We start from the raw sequence: 18,969 nt of genomic DNA on the forward strand, positions 1-18,969 counted from the left end.
TACTCCGAGCTGTGCTCATGGGTGCATGTCAACCCACCAGGTATGACCTGGCGGGCAGAGCGGTACCCGCGAGCACAGCAAGTCGGATGCACCGGCACCGTTGTTAACGGTGCTGGTGCATCCGACGTCCCCATTCCCATTGAGCCCTATGGGGCTCAAATGGGGATGTACTGGGCCCGGCACCCGCGAAAGGGCAATTACCGAGTCCGGCTGGGTCGGAATAGCCCGGTAATTGACCATTCGTGGGTGCCGGACCCGGATGCGAGTTTTGAGGTAGCCTTGGCAGATTTACCAGCAAGGCTACCTCCAACCTCGTAATGAGGCCCATTGTATATTTTTGTACTTACCTATTTAACTGGTGTTATTGTGCTGCTCTGTGTGGACTCTTTGTAGACCTAGAACACTCTCACACCATTTCTAAGTCTAAACCTAACCGCTCTGCTACCTACCTTGATTGGGTTTGGCTAGACCTCATTGGCTTTCCTCTTCACCATAATAGGCTGGCCTCCCAAAATCCATCCCCAGGGTTGATTTTGTAAATCCATCTCAAAGTGACTATTGCAGAATGGGATTTATGTATGCTGCCTTTGAATGAGCTGCCTGCTAATGGCCGCCCCTGAAAGGCCACCCTCTTCACCCCCTCTCCATTTTCAAATGGTTGGGGGTCTCCCTGCACCTCTTCCTCCTGCTGCACAGCCCCTACATTCCTCCAGCAACCCTCACTTGTACTTTGGACAGCATGGAAAAGCGTAACACGTAATGATGCATTGGCCCATGCACAACGCTCGTTTGTGCGTCGCACCTCTCCTTGGTGGCCACAAGACCGTCTTTGGCCGAATGGTTAAGACAATAGCGAGATTGAGGCCCATCTTGATTTGGCTGGTGATCACCCTTCGTCCACTTTTGTTTCCTCAACAGACCAGATCCTTAAAGGCTCTCCTCAAAACTGGGAAGCTGGGATTAATCCATTGGCACTGCATTATTTGTTTCTTTTGTTAGAGGAGGTAGCCATAGGGGTTACATGGGTGTCTCAGTTGGTTTTCAGTCTGGTTTTACAAATATACTTCAATCTGTCCGTTGTATTCCCGGCAAGGTTACAGGGATCCATACTATCTCAGACCTCAGAGTGCCATGGGATGATGGACAAAGTGTCCTTTGTTGTCAGTCTGCTCTTACAAAATGAGAGCATTACAGTTACCAGAACGAATGACAAAATGGCAACAAACAGTCCTAGTACAATTCATAGACATGACAAAACTCACATACAAGCAATGATCCACAGGCACATTAGAACCTGAGGAATAATCAGTATACATATTCAATGAACTTGCCTCTAGTAAACTGTAGACCCTTCCCAGCAAACTCGCTTTGTAGGGCAGCGACAAATTTCTCCCGGATTCGGTCCCTCTGTGGACAGGAGGAAGGGACAGGGTGGCAAAGACATGAGAGAGAGGTGGGAAAGAAAGGGTCAGGAAGGTCAGAGGGGACAGTGAGACAAGGAGATAAGAGAACAACAAAAAGGGGTAAGGGTTAGAGGGACAGGAAAATAGAAGGGGACAGGGTGACAGAGGGAGAAAAAATTTAAAACACACACGTTTTGTTTACATTTAGCACAAAAAAAAATAAGTTCCTACCACGGCAGGCAGGGTAACCATCTGTTGCTAGTACTGTAGTTCTTGCCATACTGCACTAGTGTCTGTCTCCACAATACGTTCAAGTGAATTTAAGACCTAACAAAATTTGTATTTGTAATGTGAATTTCACAATTTTTAAATTAACATTTGGAAATCAAAAGTAATACATTCTTTAATCTGTCAATTCCAATTTCCATTTTTTAAACTTAGATTTTGAATTTTCAAGTTCAATCTTCACAGCTCTAACATATATATTGTAGTGAATACCACAATAAGCAGAGAATATCGACCTATAATTCAAAATGAAACAGCTCAAATTGGAAGTAATAATCCGTCATATAAATTAACATCAGCAATAGGAGACAAACTACAATCAGAAAATGCCCAACTATCGAAATGTACAACTATTTTTGGACAGTATTCCTGGAGGCAGAGTAATAGAAGGTTGGATTTGCAGCCATCATCAGTTACCCTTTTGAAACCCACTGACACAGAAAGTGTCAGATTTCACTGTTTCTTCTAACCATATTTCTAAAAAACAGCAACATGTAGCGTACTGAACATAGAAAAATTGATTGACATCATATGCCTCAGGTAATTGTTTTTAATGACATGCACATGGAAAATGTGATATTTACAATGCGAATAGTTCAGTAGCCTGTAATCAATTTGTTCTAACGTAGCAGTAACGGAAACAGGATATGGATTATGGGCCCTTTATATATGCTTCAAAGAGTACATTTGCGCCAGCTATGTCACATGTGGGTACATGCACCTGTGTCCTATAGGAGATAAGGGGTGGAAAGGGCAGACAGTAGAGGATGCCTTTCACTGCATCAAGACTTCGATATAAATATCTAGGCACAATAATGATACCTTCTTGCAGCATCTATGAATTTGATAAGCCTTCAGGCTGCATGTGTAATGCAAAAAAATCATAAGGGAACAGTCATCACCACCTTGTCAATCTCGGAGAACTCAACCCTCTCCTCTAGCGTGCAGCTACGGCCAATGGGGGAGATGTTTAGCATCCCGTTCCGGAATTCAATGAAGGTACCTCTGTAGTTGGCAGGTGCAAGATACAACCGGAAAAGACAACAAGAAAAAAAGGGTGGATTAAAATATGTTGGTCAAAATCAACCTTGGGTGGAGACAGGTCTGTCCCAGATTGCACTGTGCGTGGTGAGAGGTTTGTCCAAAATTATGCAGTGACGAGTCTGCCCGGATTACACAGCGGCGGGCGGGGAGTATGTTTCAAATTATTATCATCATAATATTTTACAACATCATTTTAGATAGCCAGTACAACTTCCCATTCAATGAACACACAATTCATCTACTTAATTTGATATTTAGACTAAAAGGTCAAATCATAAAGGGCTAGTGCCATCAGTAATTCTTCATAAAAATAATTACATCCTCACATGTAAGAGGTATTTTAAAACAACTCATAACAAAAAGAAAGAAAATAGCAAAGGGGTCTTCAATATGTGGTAAACAAATACAGTGGGCCTCATTCCGAGTCATGCCGGTAAGTAACTGTATTTTCCGGCATGGCGTAAAGTGCTGGATGAAGTCCGAAAATTACGGCCCATTCCGAGCTCACGGACACGCGCTTTCCGCCATGCCGGAAAAGGACCGTGCGGCCTGCCGCAAAATCCCCCGAAAAACCCCTACCGGCATGCAACCGACACGCAAAGTACTACACCGCCCTGTAAGCATTAGCGACAGTGCATAACGGTGACCGTAAATTACGGTGACCGTAATTTACAGAAACCGTAAATTACGGTCTCCGCCGAAAAACGGATCCGGAAATTACGACATCGCGTAGGAACGGGAAGGAGAGCGGCGGCCATCTTTAAAAACACAATCCATTGCCATCCGCAGCTGCCAGCAGCCCTGTGAGGAAAGTAAAGTCGTGAACCGGACCAGGCACCGCAGGACATGCCGAAAGCACCAAAAAGGACGGCGGATCGCGTCCGCGAGGTGAAATTCTCCACCGATGAACTGCAGGTCATGGTAGACCACCTTGCAGAGCATGCTGATATAGTTTTCAGCGGCGACATGCGCAGGGAATCAACCCTCCGCAAGAAGACCATCTGGGCAGGAACTGGCACAGAGGGTGAGCGCTGTTGGAAGCACCCCCCGCACCCCAAGGGACTGCCGCAAGCGGTGGGACGACCTGCGGGTGCGGGGCCTCCTCTTCACCAACCGCAGCCAGGCCCTACAGACGGGAGGTGGGCCAAGTACACAGGTCCAACTAGAGCCGTGGCAGGAGACCTACGCGCAGCTTATTGGCACGGAATCCATAGAGGGCGTGGGGACCATGGAGTGCGGCGGAACGACTTCTGCAGAAGGAGGTGAGTGTTGACAGTGCACACTGGCAATGTCCATTGCATCATGTAAACTGACCCAGGGGCCATCGAAGGCACCCTCTCGTGTTGCCCTCCCCCATCTAACGCATCCCCCCATCCAGCAAATGCTGAGGCAAGTGCCGCCTAATGCTGGCACAAGTGCGAGTACATAACGCACATCAACCATACTGGACTGACTTGCACAGCCCATCATGCACACCGTCCAGCGTGGTAGGCATAGTACCTGCCGAAATGTACATGAACAGGGCACAACAAATCACTCCCAAACATGTGTACATGTCTTCACCATGCACATGTACCACTGCCATAGCTACCCCCCAAACTGAACAACCCGTGAATGACTGAAATGTCCATGCAACCATGTATGCAAATAGGACATAGCACATGCACTAATGTTGTCCCTCTCTCCTACCCCCACAGGCACAGACCATGACAGCACAGAGCCCCAAGTAAGCCGGCCAAGCACCTCCGCGGGTACTGGCAGGGCCAGGCCGAAGCCAGCAGCCAAGAAAACCACCCCTCAGCCTACGGAAAGGCCACTTGAAGCTGGCAGACCAGCAAGCCACACAACATCCGTGGCAGCAGCCGAGCAGACCCCTACCTCAGCACAATCGAGCATTTCAGGGGAGGCTGCCGCTACCGCACCAGATGAGTGGGAGCCCAGCCCGCCACCCATCCAGGGGCCCATGTCAGAGGACTACCAGGAGAGCATGCAAATGCTGGAACCATGCCCCGTGACACTGGCGTCATGCAGTGACTCCGGGGATGCACCATCACCAGTGCACAGCCTTGAACTTGACCCGCTGGGGTGTGACGTCGTTCCCCCCAGTTCGCCCATACAACCCCCTGCACAGCATGCTGGTGCAAGTAGATCATCCGATGGCCCCCCTTCACCTGACCAGTTCAGAGTCCAGCAATTGAGCGATCTCATAGGGAACTATATTGAGGATAATCGCCAGACCAGGGCTGGACTGCATGAGGAACTCAATCAAATGCGCCAGTCCCTCAACGACTGCACCACCAGATTGTGCGACTCCCTGACGGACAATACAACCCGGCTATGCCATGTCCTGAACCGCATTGCTAATGCCCTTGAGGCAGGGAGTCAAAATATGGAGCCGCAGCAGGAGGGCACGTCCGAGACAAGTGAGGCCACGCAAGGCAGCCCGGAGAGACGCCTCCGGCGTTCCTTGCGCAAACGGGATTTGCCTCCCCCAGACAAGGGCTCCAAGGGACATTAGCCATTCCTGCCACATGTGGTCCCAAGATCCTACATGGGACGACTGCTCGGGAGTTGGGGGGAGGGGGGAGAGGGGTGGCGTTGTGTTCTGGAGTTGGGGGGAGGGGGGTGATGTTGTGTTCTGGGGTTGGGGGGAGGGGGGTGATGTTGTGTTCTGGGGTTGGGGGGGTGATGTGTTCTGGGGTTGGGGGGAGGGGGGAGGGGGCATGGGCATTTGCTGAAGTAAGCACTGTTTTTTCATTTCTTGTTATCTCAATACACAATTGGTGTTGCAAAGTTGAACCGTTGTGGACATTCTTCATTGCACTTTTTGTCCATCTGCACATATGGCATGGGCCCATTCGACACCAGATATCAGTGGAGGGGTCAGCCACCAGTCCTGGTTCGCGGGCACATATGTGCATCACGCAAACCTGGTGACTGCTGCATCTACACGCATGCACAGGTATGGCCATGGTCTGGTTGCCCCATGGGTCTGTTCAGGGGGTTCATGACAGGGGTCATGTGGCTTGCTGTTAGGGTACATCCACCAACAGCTGCATGTGTCGCAAAATGAGGTGGGTGTGTGGACTGTCATGGTGGTGAACAGCACTTGGCTGTCATGGCAGGCTTTCGATGATGGCCATATGTACATGTACATTGATATATTCAGCACGATCAGGGACACAAATATGTGTCCGATGCAATGTAATGCTGTGGGGTGTCGTGTCTACATGATGGTCCGTGAACGGTGGTGTGGACATCTTGGGGTACATGTTCCTTTGTCGCATGCTGCTGTTCTGATGTCGGATCATTCTGGTGCTGTGTACTGTGTACATTCTCATTTGGCTGTGGATCATGTCCATCATCCAGCTCTGATCCATTCTATGGTGATTCCCAACACTCCTATGGGGGTGCCATGCCGGTGACGTGATATCATACTCCTGCTGTCCTCCGTGAATTCCACTTCCAGGGGTGGGTCTCCATTGTGGTGCCAGGCTGGGGGATGCCGCAATGTGAATGTGCAGTGTGCCCTCGGATATGCACTTGTGGTTGTGGTGTCCGCCAATGAGTGGTGCTGGTGTAGTGTGCCTATCCCTTGTCAGTTGGTGTAGATGTAGTGTGATGTGGGTGCCTTATTCTGGCAAAGTGAAAATATGTTCATATGTGCCATTGCCCTGGTTCTTTGGCAGGTTTGTTGTCAGGGTGAACAACGTACAATGGCTCCATCTTTACTACGCAGTTGGTTCATGCAGGCACCCACCCTGTGGCACCAGTGCACTTGCATGACACAGTCAGACGACTCAACAGCCAGCAAGAGAAAGGTCATCCTGCATGTTGGGCCATGTGGCGCGGTAGCGTGCTGACCTCTTTCCTTTTCAATCGACCCTCCCAGGTCCAACTTGGGGCCCTCCTCTCTGACATCTTTTCCTCCACCTGTGGTGTTCCCCTGGGATCTAATCTCCCTCCCTGGCTGTTCAACCAGTATTTGGCCCTCCTTGGCCACTGCATCGCCACCCTCTGCCCAAACTTTCAGCGCTATGCGGACGATAACCAGCAAATTTTCAGCCTACCCTCGGCGTCCTCCTCTCCTTCCCTCATCTCTGACTGTCTGTCTGATATCCAGGAATGGTGTGCAGCCAATGAACACTGCCTTAATGCTAGTAAGACTGAGATTCTCCTCATCGTCACACCCACTCCCTCCTTCCCTTAAGTTCAAAACACTATGCATTGTCCACAAGGCATTCTGGGGCCTGGGGCATGGATACCTTCTACTCTCTCTTCCTGAATGTCTTCCTTCCCAAGACCTTTGCTCATCCGTCTCCGACTCACTCAGGGTCAGCCGCTTCTCAGAGCAACGAGCTGGGGGTAGATCTCTCTCCGCGGCAGGGGCCTCCCTCTGGAACAGCCTTCCTGCATCCCTGATATTTGTGGAGAACCATCTCTGGTTCCGGAAGCACCTCATGACCTTCCTCTTTGCTTCTGCTTTCTCTCTCCCTCTCCCCTGCTGAATTCTTCACTGAAACTGCACAGGATCTGGATCTGGGCCACTCTCGCCGACCTCAGTCCTGGGCCCAGCCACTCTCCACTTGCACTGCCTCCCTGGCAACCCCTGCACTGCGGGACTGTCTCTCTATCCCTACAGCCCCCCCTTCCCAGCACTTGTCTGCACTTACCTTGCACTTGCCACCAGCTGGCCCTATTAATTTATTTTTGGATATTCGACTTACTTTGTACTGCACTTCCCCCGTCCCCTTGCACTTGCACTTTTTCCATTCTCACTACCCCTGCACTTGCGTGGCCTGTGTGACACCTGGCCTGGTGGGATCGTTGTCTGTCTTCCCCTTGTTCCCCCCTCCCTGCCTCGTCACGCCTTGAGACACTTGTGTATGGGCGCGTTCCAAATGCCATATCATATCATATCATTTCAGCAGGCCCTTTGAGTCATGTGTAGTTGTTTGGTGTCGGGCCCACCCATGTGTGCGGTTCTTGGTAGTGTTGCATTCCATCTGCACGTAGGGGGAGTGGTATTGTTTGCAGTTGATGTCCGCAACGTGCATGCCAAGCTGGTCCACATACGACTGGTGGGTGCTGTCAGGGGAAACATTGTCATTTGCCATGCCTCCATTTGCTTTTGGTCCAGCTTTACTGTTGTGTGTCTCATGGGTGATCCATGTTGGGGATCGGTGGACCCTTGTGTGTTTGGGGATGTGTTTGGGGGGGTGTAAGGGCACTTGGATATGTGGCCGCATAATGGACGGTTGTGACATGCCACTGTGTGCTGGTGGGTGCCTTTGGCATGGGTGTGGGGCACAGGCAACACCATCACTTGTGCCGGGTTGGCACTGTACATTTATATGGTGCTCGCTTGTCTTGTGTCTGTGCCGCAATATGGTGGTGACGGTGTCACAGTCTAGGTGGTCAGGGGTGTCTGTCTGGTAGGCCTTCTCCTAGAGCGTCAAGTCATGCTACGTGTGCATGGGGGCTGCAGGGGTGGTAACGGAGGATGCACTGGTGCTGCATGCAGGGCCTGTCTCCCCCCTCCTTCTACCCCTGTGTCTCCTCAGTGGGGGGGGGCTGGTGTTGTTGCAGGGGTTTGTGTGGTTGTGGACTTGATTGTTCAATTGGTGTCATCTTGGTGTGGGAGGGTGGTGGTGTGTGGGTGTGTTCCTTTTCTACTATGCCAGACTCCTGGCCTCCGTCTGTGTTGCATGTGTGCACCTGTGGCTCTGGGTCCCACTGCTCAGGGTTCTTTACTCCTTCTCTGAGATGCCTGTATGTACTCCATGCCGGTAAGGTACTTTACGGCCTTGAGGAGGACGTAATTTACGTGTGGTTCTTACTTGGAATCAGCTCCGGTTTACGCCATGGCGTTAATTTCGCCATGGTGGTGCGCGCGCGCGACCCAAGACCGTAAATTACGGCATTGTAGTTTACGGTGCCGTAATTTACGGTCTGAGGGGTCGGAATGGCATGGAGCGGAAAACCATGCCGGTAAATCAATAGCGGCATGGTTTGTACCTTACCTCCAGACTCGGAATGACCCCCAGTGTATTCTTAGCCAATATCTAATCAAGCACATAGAGAATGATATCTAGACAATCAGATTAGAGATTGACTCTGTTTTCAAGCTACCTGGAGATAGGCCAAAAGTGTCCAGGGCACAAGAGGAAAGTCAGCAAAGAGCAAATAAAATAGTGGAAGTCTACATTGGGAAAAAGGCACATCACGAGATGAAATAATTATTGTTTAATGCCGAATTGATTGACATACTGAACAAAAAAAAAGAAAAATGCATGAGCTTTTCCCTAAAGGTATGGCAAAATGAGAAATTGGGAGTCACTGTTTGGAAGGTTTGCACAACCTGCCATTATTGCTCTCAAGGGAATTACATTTAGCCCTGCTCTCGTGATTAGCATCAGTCAGTTTTTATGTTTATTCCAAATCAGATATTTTGTATTCCCCCATTAACCATCATGACGTGGGCATGATTGGAAGGTTTCATAATTTCTTTGGATTCTCTTTCCATGGAAATAAATTTGAACAGGCTAGTTTTAATTACATCACTAAAATATGCTTTATTACAGCTCTTTGGATTAGTGAAGCATGAGCCTTAAATTTACTTTCTCTAGTTGAGTTCTTATGACCATCAGCCAAGCGTTGCGTATATTATTGTATTCTGATTAACAGATATGTGTTAAAATGTCATGAGATAGTATTGCCTTTGTGTTCTGCCACACTCTTAGACACATATGTAAGGGATCAATTAGTAACTCGTCCTCAAGAAATTATCATCCAACCTTCTTATGTATGCAAGGTTTGGTGCAGAAACCGTTAGTCCAAGGATTTATTTCAGGAATTAATTTTCAGAATCTGCAACACCGAATCCTTATCGGTTTCCCAGATTTCGGCTCCATATCTCACCACAGGTTTTACTTTGGTGGAGAATATTCTTAACATCATATCTACTGTACTGGCCTTGTATTGATTTTCAAACCTGGAAAGTTCCCCATATAACTGAGAGATCCTCCTTGATTGTGTTTTTAAATGTGAGCTTCCCTCAAATTGAACTATTCAAAGGCAGGAGCAACTTTAAGTGTTTTCTTCCCAAGGTAAAGGGTTGGTACCTTATCAACTCGACAGCACTGTGAGCAGATCATGACTGCAAATTTAGATAAGTTGATACTAAGGTCTAAGTTATTCATGAATTCCCAGAACTTGTCATAAATATGAACAGCTGATAAAAGATTTGCAGATAATGATCCAAGTTTTAGTCACTAAGGACACACAGGAATCTTGGCGTCTTATAAATGCTGACATTAAATTCCAATCTCACACCCAAGTAAATTCTATAAAAAAATATACGATAATAAGACCAATGAGTCATCTCAGAGGAGCCTTGGGCACATGATTTAAATTACAAAACTATTAGCTGTTTGATTTTTGGTAGTATAAATGTCAGGGTGCCAGGACCCAACGGCTTGCCCACTATGCTCCTGAAAGGTAATACAGATAAAGATCTGAGAAGTGTGAGAAACCAAAGGTTGTCTCACCGCTAGTCCTCGGGGACTTGTCATCCAGGTGGCAACGACACAGCCATCGCTTTTGGACCCATTTGAGACAGCCAATGGTGAGATTTGGTATTCCCCCTTTTATGTTCATCTACCCCATCCTGTTTTGTGGGATTCTCTGAGGTCCCAACTACCCCCCCTTTTTTACGCAAGCACTGGCCGGAGGAAGAAGGTGACAGAGTAACAAGACTAACGCTCATACATCGTACTGGACATGTCCCGTTAATCGGATCAGGCAAAGTCAGGCACTTGACTTCAAGTGCATACACCTGACACCAATTAGCTCTCCTCACACGGATAAAAGGCAGAACCTAAGGACACACTCTGAGCAAGGCGGAGCACGAGTACGAGCAGGACTTCTGGGACAAAGGCAAACCTACTGGAGCAGAGCGACGGACCAAAGGACAAGAGCAGCGGGTCGAAAACCCCAAGAGTTCCCTACTGGACTCGGACAGGCCATGAAAGACACGCGGAGAAGGCCAGATCCTGCAGGTGAAGACTGCATTGTGTTTCAAAGACCTTGACTCGTGGATTGGAAATCGTAAAACCAAGAAAGAAATGCACACAGCCGGTGAGTTGCCAAGTGACCTGAGAGATCGGTGTGTGTTAAAGAAAGTTTGAAGTGGCAACATTATATCACAAGTGAAGGCTGCATGCATGTGGATGAGACGCAAGGAAAGGAGGCAGACCTGCGAATGAACTTTGAAGTAAAAGAGAGCTGTGGAATCAGCGATACTGAGTAACTCAGTCGTCCAGCGAAAGGAAGTAGCCCACTCGAAAGTCTCTGTGAAATGTGCATTGTTGGTAACGATAAAGCAAATGAAGTGCAAAAGCCAAGAGCTGTGGAATAAGCGATACTGAGTAACGGAGTGGTCCGGAGCCAAAAAGGAAGTAGCCTACTCAAATGTCTCCATGAAAGGTGCATTGTTTGTAACGATAAAACAAATTAAGTGGAAAAGCCAAGTAAGCAGAATTACCTCCTAGAGAAGGGGAGAGTGGAAGTTGAATCTTGGACTTTTAGTCGAAGTGGTCCTGCGGAGGTCTGTTAAGACAGCCACGCACATTTGAAAGTCTTCGACACCGGAAAATGGTCTGAGCCCGGCTGAGGGAGACCTGAAGTGAAATAAGCCTGGGGAAGGGAGCCCCTTTGCAGGTTTTTTTGAACTTTGTGCTGAAGAGGTCTGAGCCTGACAAAGGGGGACCTTTAGGAACTGTTTTTGAAGAGGTATGAGCCCAACAGAGGGGGACCTACGTGACCTTGTGCTGAAATATTATTTGAAGGTCTGAAAGACTTAACGTGGAAGGCCATTTGGGCATCAATCCACGTTTTGGAACTGTTTATGGTACTGAGAACCTGAGCCAGAGTGTGTCATCCTGACTACAAGAACCGCCTTACTCCGTAAGGCCTAACGTGGGGAGGAGAGCTGATTCAGCCACCTTTGTTAATGTGAACACTGATTTTTACTTTGCACACATTTCTCCCTTATACACTTTTTGTACATGAGATAGGACAGGCATAAGGTTTTGTTAGCATAGGCCATTTTGATTTGACAGACTTCACTAGGACTGATTTGTTTATCGTTTGATGGTCGATACTACTCCTTTTCTACTCCTAGAAAACTCCTACTCCTACTAGTTATAGGGCAGAGTAGGTGTTTTTCACCCCCAAATTGTACCCATTGTGTCAGTGTCATACTTATGATAGCATGCCTCCCCTACAGAAGTGACAGACCCCAATGAGAATCCGGTACCTTTCTAAATGATGATTGACCCTTGCCAAGTGTGTCGGCCAAAATTAATCAATTCCCAGAAACATTTCTAGTTGGCCTTAGCAGGGTCCTCCCATGTAGTAATTTCCACTTCCTCTTACAATTGACAATCGTTTTTTGAATAAACTGCACGTGCCTTTACAATCTTTAATGTTTTGATAATATGTCCTTTCAAAAAACTTAAAAGTTCATTTGAACTATTCTACAATTGCGATTAATCCAGCTACATTTGGAATTTGTGTTTCTATGTAGTCCAGTTCTAAAGAAACTGGAGGAAACCAAAACACTAAAGCCCTCAAATGTATCGAGGAGTTCCTCAGTCTCTAGGTTGGTGTCCTATAGAGTGTATATTATGGTCAAATTGTCACTAATTCTCCTCCATATCAAGGAAATGATCTGGGGGGCCATTTCCAAGCTTACAGTTGAAATTGCCTCCAATACAATCCAGCATGAGCCATTATACTTATCGTAGATAAATGAATCCATCTTAATCTTTAGATCTAATAGGAGAGAGGAATTTTGACCTCCTTGAGGACCATTATAAAAATGACACAACAGTAATCAATCTTTTAAATAGTTTTTTACAGCTAAAATTATTAGAATGTGTGTCAATGACCCCAAAGTGAAATGATAACAAAGACTTAACAAACATAGCCAAACCTCATGCAAATATACCTCTAAATTCTTTGAGGGTGGTTATTTGGTAAAATAAGAAACCACCCAAGCACAAGTCATGTGCTGCCCAAGTTTCTTGTAGGAGGATGACATCATAATGAACCAACAAATCCAAAATGTCTTGGTTATTCATCTTCCCCCTATAACCAGCCAAAATCCAAGAGAACACGGATATGGGATCTAATTTGTGCTTATGAGTCTGGACATGAGACATAATAACATTATTAGTAGCATTAAGAGCACTCAGTTCAAGTACTTCATTGCTTTGGGCAGAGTTGCTCACATACAATGTGGACTCCACAGGTGGGGGGATTCACTCAGGGTTAATGGTCAGTCGATCTCTTGTATGGTGGAGAAAACGTAAAAACAGTTTTCTGTGTGCGCTGGTCTTAATTGCCTAGAATCTTGAGATTGGCATTGTGCTCTTTTAGCAACCCCCTGATGCTGTACTTCCCTGGCAAATTGGATATAGATAAAAGCTCAGGATTAACTTCTTTCTTGCCACTTCTAGGTGTCTAATCACACAAAGGGTGGGCAAAGGGTCTGCTCTAGATTATGAGAGTGAGTGACATTTCTCTGATTACAGTGTGGAAAGCAAGTGCTCCCTGAATAGACTGTAGCGTTGCGCTCGTGGGCACAGTGATTGTAGGAGAGCTACATGGGATCACACATAGGCTATGCCAAGGAGCATACACTAGAGGGCAATTGGGCAAGGGAAGGGCTAGTCTTCAAGCCAGTGACATCCAATTGTGATATGCTGTGCAATTAAATTGGAAGCTCTTTGCAGATGGTGATCAGGGACAGACCAAGCATCAACTTTAGGTGGTAACAACTGGCATAGCACATTTGTATCAGAAGGTCTCAGTCCTCGCCAAATCCAGTGAACTCTAACCTCTTCATGGACAATAGAAGTGCACATTTATTTCCATGATGGTTTGACTCACACAACAAAAGGGTTTACTTTTTTGTGGAACTTCATGTTTTCTTTACACCATGCATAATAACATTCTACCTGCCTGTGTCAAACAATCCCTACAGGCATGTGATTGTGTCCAATATTTGTTTTTGTTGCTGTGTGTCTTCAAGTCGTGAAAGTACAGTCGCAAAATCAGGAGGAGATTATTTTGGGTTGACAAAATTTGCATTCTGGTACTTGCTTTCAGGATGCATAAAACAATGCTACAACCCTACTCTTTTTGCCAAACATAAAAATGTATATATTTGTCCGATTGGTTTAGAATTGCATTCATATACTTTTAAGTCATTGCTATAAAACACAGTATTATTGTACGTCTTTAAACACATAAATCAACACATATTTGGATCAGATAGAGCTGAGAAGATATGGGGCCAAGTGTCTAAAGTATAAACCAGGCTCACATTTCAGCTTCACGTCTTAGAAAATGGTGTGATCGTGGGCAAATCATTTATTCTTCCTGTGCCCTATCTTCCAGAATTAAGACACTAGAGCCTCATCACGAGTTGCCGGTAGCCCTTAAATGCAGCAGTAACGCTATTAGTGCTGCATTTAAGTGTCCGCCCAATCACGAGTCTGGCAGCATTTACCACCAGCACTAAACCAGGAGTCAATACGCCAACTTAACGCCCATTTTCAAGCGCAATTAGCGCAGCGCTATTGCTATTGGGATACCGCCCAACTCGTGATGAGGACCCAGGTCTTGCGTTGTATGGGGTGGAGAGGGTGGATGGCAGGTATGAGTTTTGTGTCATGGGGTTTTGCAGGCATAACTCTAGGTATGAATTTTGTGTTTTGGAGGGGGGGAGGAAGTGCACCTTGCATGTTTTTTTGTGGTTGGGGCTGTGGGTCCAGGATACCAGGTATGGGGCCTCATTACGACCCGGGCGGTAAGGGATTACTGGTACCGGTAAGGGCACCGGTACCGGTAATCCCTTACCGCCCTACTACGAGTTCCCTTTGCAGGTCCTCCCTTAACGCCTGGTTTTACCAGGCTCCCTGGTAGAGCTCCCAGTTCCCCCTGATGTGGCATGTTAAGATGTGTGCTCTAGCACTTTGAATCGTCTTTGTGCTAGATGGAATTACCAATAAAATATCTCAGACCAAATAACCGGACAGACTCAAAGTAGATGGTCAAATACTGCTTTTATCTCAATTAAGGAAAGCAGGGTTAATCGTCATTCATCAAATTGATTCATGCAGGATCACAACACTTCTTGATTATGCTTAGTTTATATAATGCTAGATGCGTCATCTATGATGTCATCCTACGCGGCATATTACAAAACCTATCAAGGGGTGCGATTGGATTAGGAAACATGTCTACATATAGAATGCATGAGTGTTAGTTTCTCATTGGCGACCCCTTTTCTGCAGGACACATCCTGAGCTACTTCTACATACGTAGTTCATACTGATTACAACAGAAAATATGGCAGCGGAATAACACTTTGCAACATTGTATGTAAATGTGCATGGCAGGTTTTTCTGATTGGTTGGCAACCCAAATCCAACCTTGGACATTCGGCTCGCTACCAGCACATACATAGAAATGAAACCCAGGTGCTTTGAGATGCGTCAGCTCTCCCCTTGTTTTGCCAATTAGTCTACCCTCTCTCATCGGTAGGCTTAATGCCAGTGTCCTCTGTTTGAAAATTGACCTTGCCAGTCTGCACTGTCTCGGAACATTCAATGGAGTGTAGGCATACCATTATCTTAGTTTCAAACCTAATAAATAGCCCTTGTTTACAAGCTCTTCGTCATGTGTTAAGAGACCACAAATTTGTCAATTTGGACAGTGTATTTAGCATTTGATTCAATTATACTGGGTGCATTTGATCTGCTTGGCCTTTAGAGACTTGCTCACTTTATCCCATATAAGCTGTATACACTTTTAATTGTCCAATACTTGGCATCTGTGAATGTTCTTGTGCCTCCTAATCTTGAGAAATATGTCCTTCACACATGGTCTGCTCATTGGACTCCCTTCGTACTTTGCCTTCATCTCTCGAAATAGCATCTTTGGCCCCAGGCCAATGTACTCTATTTTGCTAGGGAAACACAACCTCTGCATTGTCCTTTTACTTCAGGATCCCGGGCTTGTAATTTGAGCTAGTTGGGTTCATTGACATAAGCCGTTGTCAATCGTCTTCTAATGGTCGTCCTAAATGTTGAATGTATACCTCTCATAAGCAAGCTTCTATATGTTCTATCTACCTTGCGTTACGGCGTATTTACAGTTATTGACCAGTGGGTCACTTCATTCTTCTTTGCTTTCATGATTACTGTATCGTTGGGTACATGTTTCTCTCTATGCTTCAGCTACATCCTCATTTTTAAGTATTTTCATATCAGTTCAGCATAGGTTCTTATATCTTCTTTATGACATTCTTTTGCTGTCGTCAGACTTGGTTTTAACATACATCCATTTTGCTCATGGCTGCGCCTCGACAGTGTGGCGAAGGGCATCCTTCTTGGTAGCATTCCTCCACTATGTCAGCTTGTGGGTACACTCTAAATGGTTGCCTGAGTGCATATCGTCTCTCATATTCTCGACGTGTTACAGGAATATTGCAAGGATGCATGTGGCTCTTCGTCTGTCCTTCCAATGGGATGGTGCTAAGGGAGCAGAGACCAGGGAGAAGGTGTCCACCTGCTCTACAGATGGATTTCTAGAATCGGGCATGGTGGACAGAATTTAGGAGGCCATCCTAGTTATAGTAAACAGGGTAACTCTGACAGGTTAGCCAAAACCCAATCAAGGTAGCAGAGGAGAGCAGTCAAGCCTATTCTTAGCTCAGAATAGTGTGAGTGGGGTCAGGTGTCCACAATAAGTCCACAAAGTGAAGCACACAATAATTCAATTTAGACAGTTAAGAACAAAAATACTATATGTATTCTAGGCCCAAAACACACACTATAAAATGAAACAAGCAGGTGATAATATTACACAACACTCAATTATAAACATATATACATTCACCCTAGGTTCTTATGAATGCATTCAATAATTTATTCATCAATCAATCCTGTTCTGTAAATAGTACTGGTAGTGCAAACTTGAACATAGTGACTCAATAGAATTTAGCGGAATTGTTAGTAGATGGTACATCAAATGGTAATATGAGTGCTGGCGAACAAATACCTATTGCATCTATGATTATGGCCAATCCATCTCAAGAGATGGTATTTTGACAAAGGTTCATTCAATCAGAGATGACAGTTTTTTACCTGCCAGCTTGTCATTATTGCCAACCATGCAAACAATTGTTGTGCCCTCTGACTCCTCGGCTGTTAACTCCCCTGTCCCTTCTGGGATTATACTCATTGTTACTCTGTCGAGTGAGTTTATGAGGACTAGGAGTGTGATGGGGTGCGAGGGCCTTTGCGAAAAAATCTATTTCAGTGCCACGTATTCCAATTGTGCTAAGTAAAAGAGGGGGTAAACAACTTAGGAAGACAAAAATATGTAATTTAGCAAATTTAATAAACAAGCTACAAAAAATGTTTAAAGTAGCTTTTTAAAATGACCGTTGGTTAAGAAGGTCTTAGATGACAAGATTATTGTTGTTGGCTGTTTTACCGTCAATGCACCTATTGACAATGTAGCGAAAGAAAGAGGGTCCGACTGTTATTATTGAAGAAACAATTCACCCTTGTGTAATTGATCCAACGCACATTGGTTTGGATACTATGACTATGAATTCCTGCATGCAATTGCCATCTACGCCTGTGATACAATCTGACATTTTTAGTAGCAGTGCTCGTTTCCCCTCCACTACACCAAGTTCAGTTGTTGACCTGACACAGATTGCTTTGGTTCCTATGACTGAATTCTTGCACGCAATTGCCATTTATGCCAGTGATCCAATCGGACGCTCCTAGTAACAGTGTTAGTTTACCTCCTATTACATGTATCTATAAATGGAGATCTTGCACACCGTTATCCAGTAGGCCCTGACAGGACCCGGAATCAAGAGTGAATAGGTCCCTCTCATCCTGTGAGAGATTTGAACTGTGATCATGACCTTAAAGTCCTGTTAGATGGTGTTCTTCCCGACAATAAACATGTGGGCTTAAATCGCACCAACATCTTACGTCTTCTGAAAGCGATTCCGTCTCTTACAACAATCACCTCTCGAGATATTGATAGGGTTCATTTTTTTGACCACTTTAGAACTGAACGGGCTGATGTCTATTTTCATTCTAAGATGGTCATGGATGTAGTTATGAATGTATTGAATACCAATTGCGCATTCTGCATCGTTATTACACTCTATATGGGTAGGGGTTTCTAATCAGGACCAAATGAGTGACGGTTGTCAATCTATTCTCTTGCATAGCGATATTGTGGTCTCTTTGGCCCCAGATCATGGCCCAGAACGTTTGATACAAGTTTTTAAAAGTGACCCAAATATCGTTAATCAAATTAGGGACTGGTGATGGACCTCTGATTTTCAATTCTAATGAATCCCCCCAATCCTCCTAACACTGATTCTTATTTAATATCTTTTTTATCATGGAATGCCCATAGTCACAGCCATCCATTTACTAATCCAGTTGTGAGCCTCTTACTTAGATCAAAACTTACTATAAATCTACAAGAAACATGTCTCACTTCCATGCCAGTAATTGATGGTTATGCTTACAACTTTCAGGCTTCCAAAAAGAGTCAACAGGCAAGGTTGCCTCTTCCGTGGACTTTTGACCCTGCTGAAATCTGCTCAAATAGTATCCATTATTGATCGTATAAATCATTGTTACTGTATTTTGGCAATTCATGTACGATTAACTGTTGATCAAGTTAGACATTTAAGTTTTGAATGTGTATTGGCATGCAGGCTGTTGCGATATAAACATATTCATTGATCACATTTCCGGTTGTATTAATGATTGGTTGGAAAACTGGCAGGAAGGTCTGATCCTATTTTCAGGTGACCGAAATGCTTCATGTTTGTATCTGTGTCCTGCACCCAGACTATATCCAAAATCAACGGTTAAGGACAACTACTGGTAGGTATGGTCCAAATATCTGACTGGCATTGGCCTAATTATGCTGAACGGTGCCATTAGTGGCGACTTTATGAGTCATTTTACCTAGCATAGTGGCACTCACCAGTCAACACTAGACTACATATTTGTCAGTTGATATTTATTTGAGAAATGCACTCCGCTTTCTATCTGTCCCTCCTATTAGATTGGCAATATTTGAAATTGGACGGGTTGTTTGTGAAGGGCTTGGGCGTATC

General features: G+C 45.6%; 1 protein-coding gene across 1 annotated transcript in view; it reads right to left on the reverse strand.

Annotated features, from left to right (window-relative positions):
• PMM1 (phosphomannomutase 1) overlaps window positions 1–18,969 on the reverse strand; it is a 204,278-nt gene that overhangs the window by 92,632 nt on the left and 92,677 nt on the right. The window contains exons 5-6 of the mRNA XM_069652766.1: window positions 2,594–2,693; window positions 1,332–1,407 (exon numbers count right to left, since the gene is read on the reverse strand). Of these exons, the coding sequence (XP_069508867.1) occupies window positions 1,332–1,407; window positions 2,594–2,693 (176 nt within the window). The remainder of the gene's footprint in view (window positions 1–1,331; window positions 1,408–2,593; window positions 2,694–18,969) is intronic.

The sequence above is a fragment of the Ambystoma mexicanum genome, chromosome 3p, assembly GCF_040938575.1.
Source record: "Ambystoma mexicanum isolate Mex_15411 chromosome 3p, UKY_AmexF1_1, whole genome shotgun sequence".
NCBI lineage: Eukaryota > Metazoa > Chordata > Amphibia > Caudata > Ambystomatidae > Ambystoma > Ambystoma mexicanum.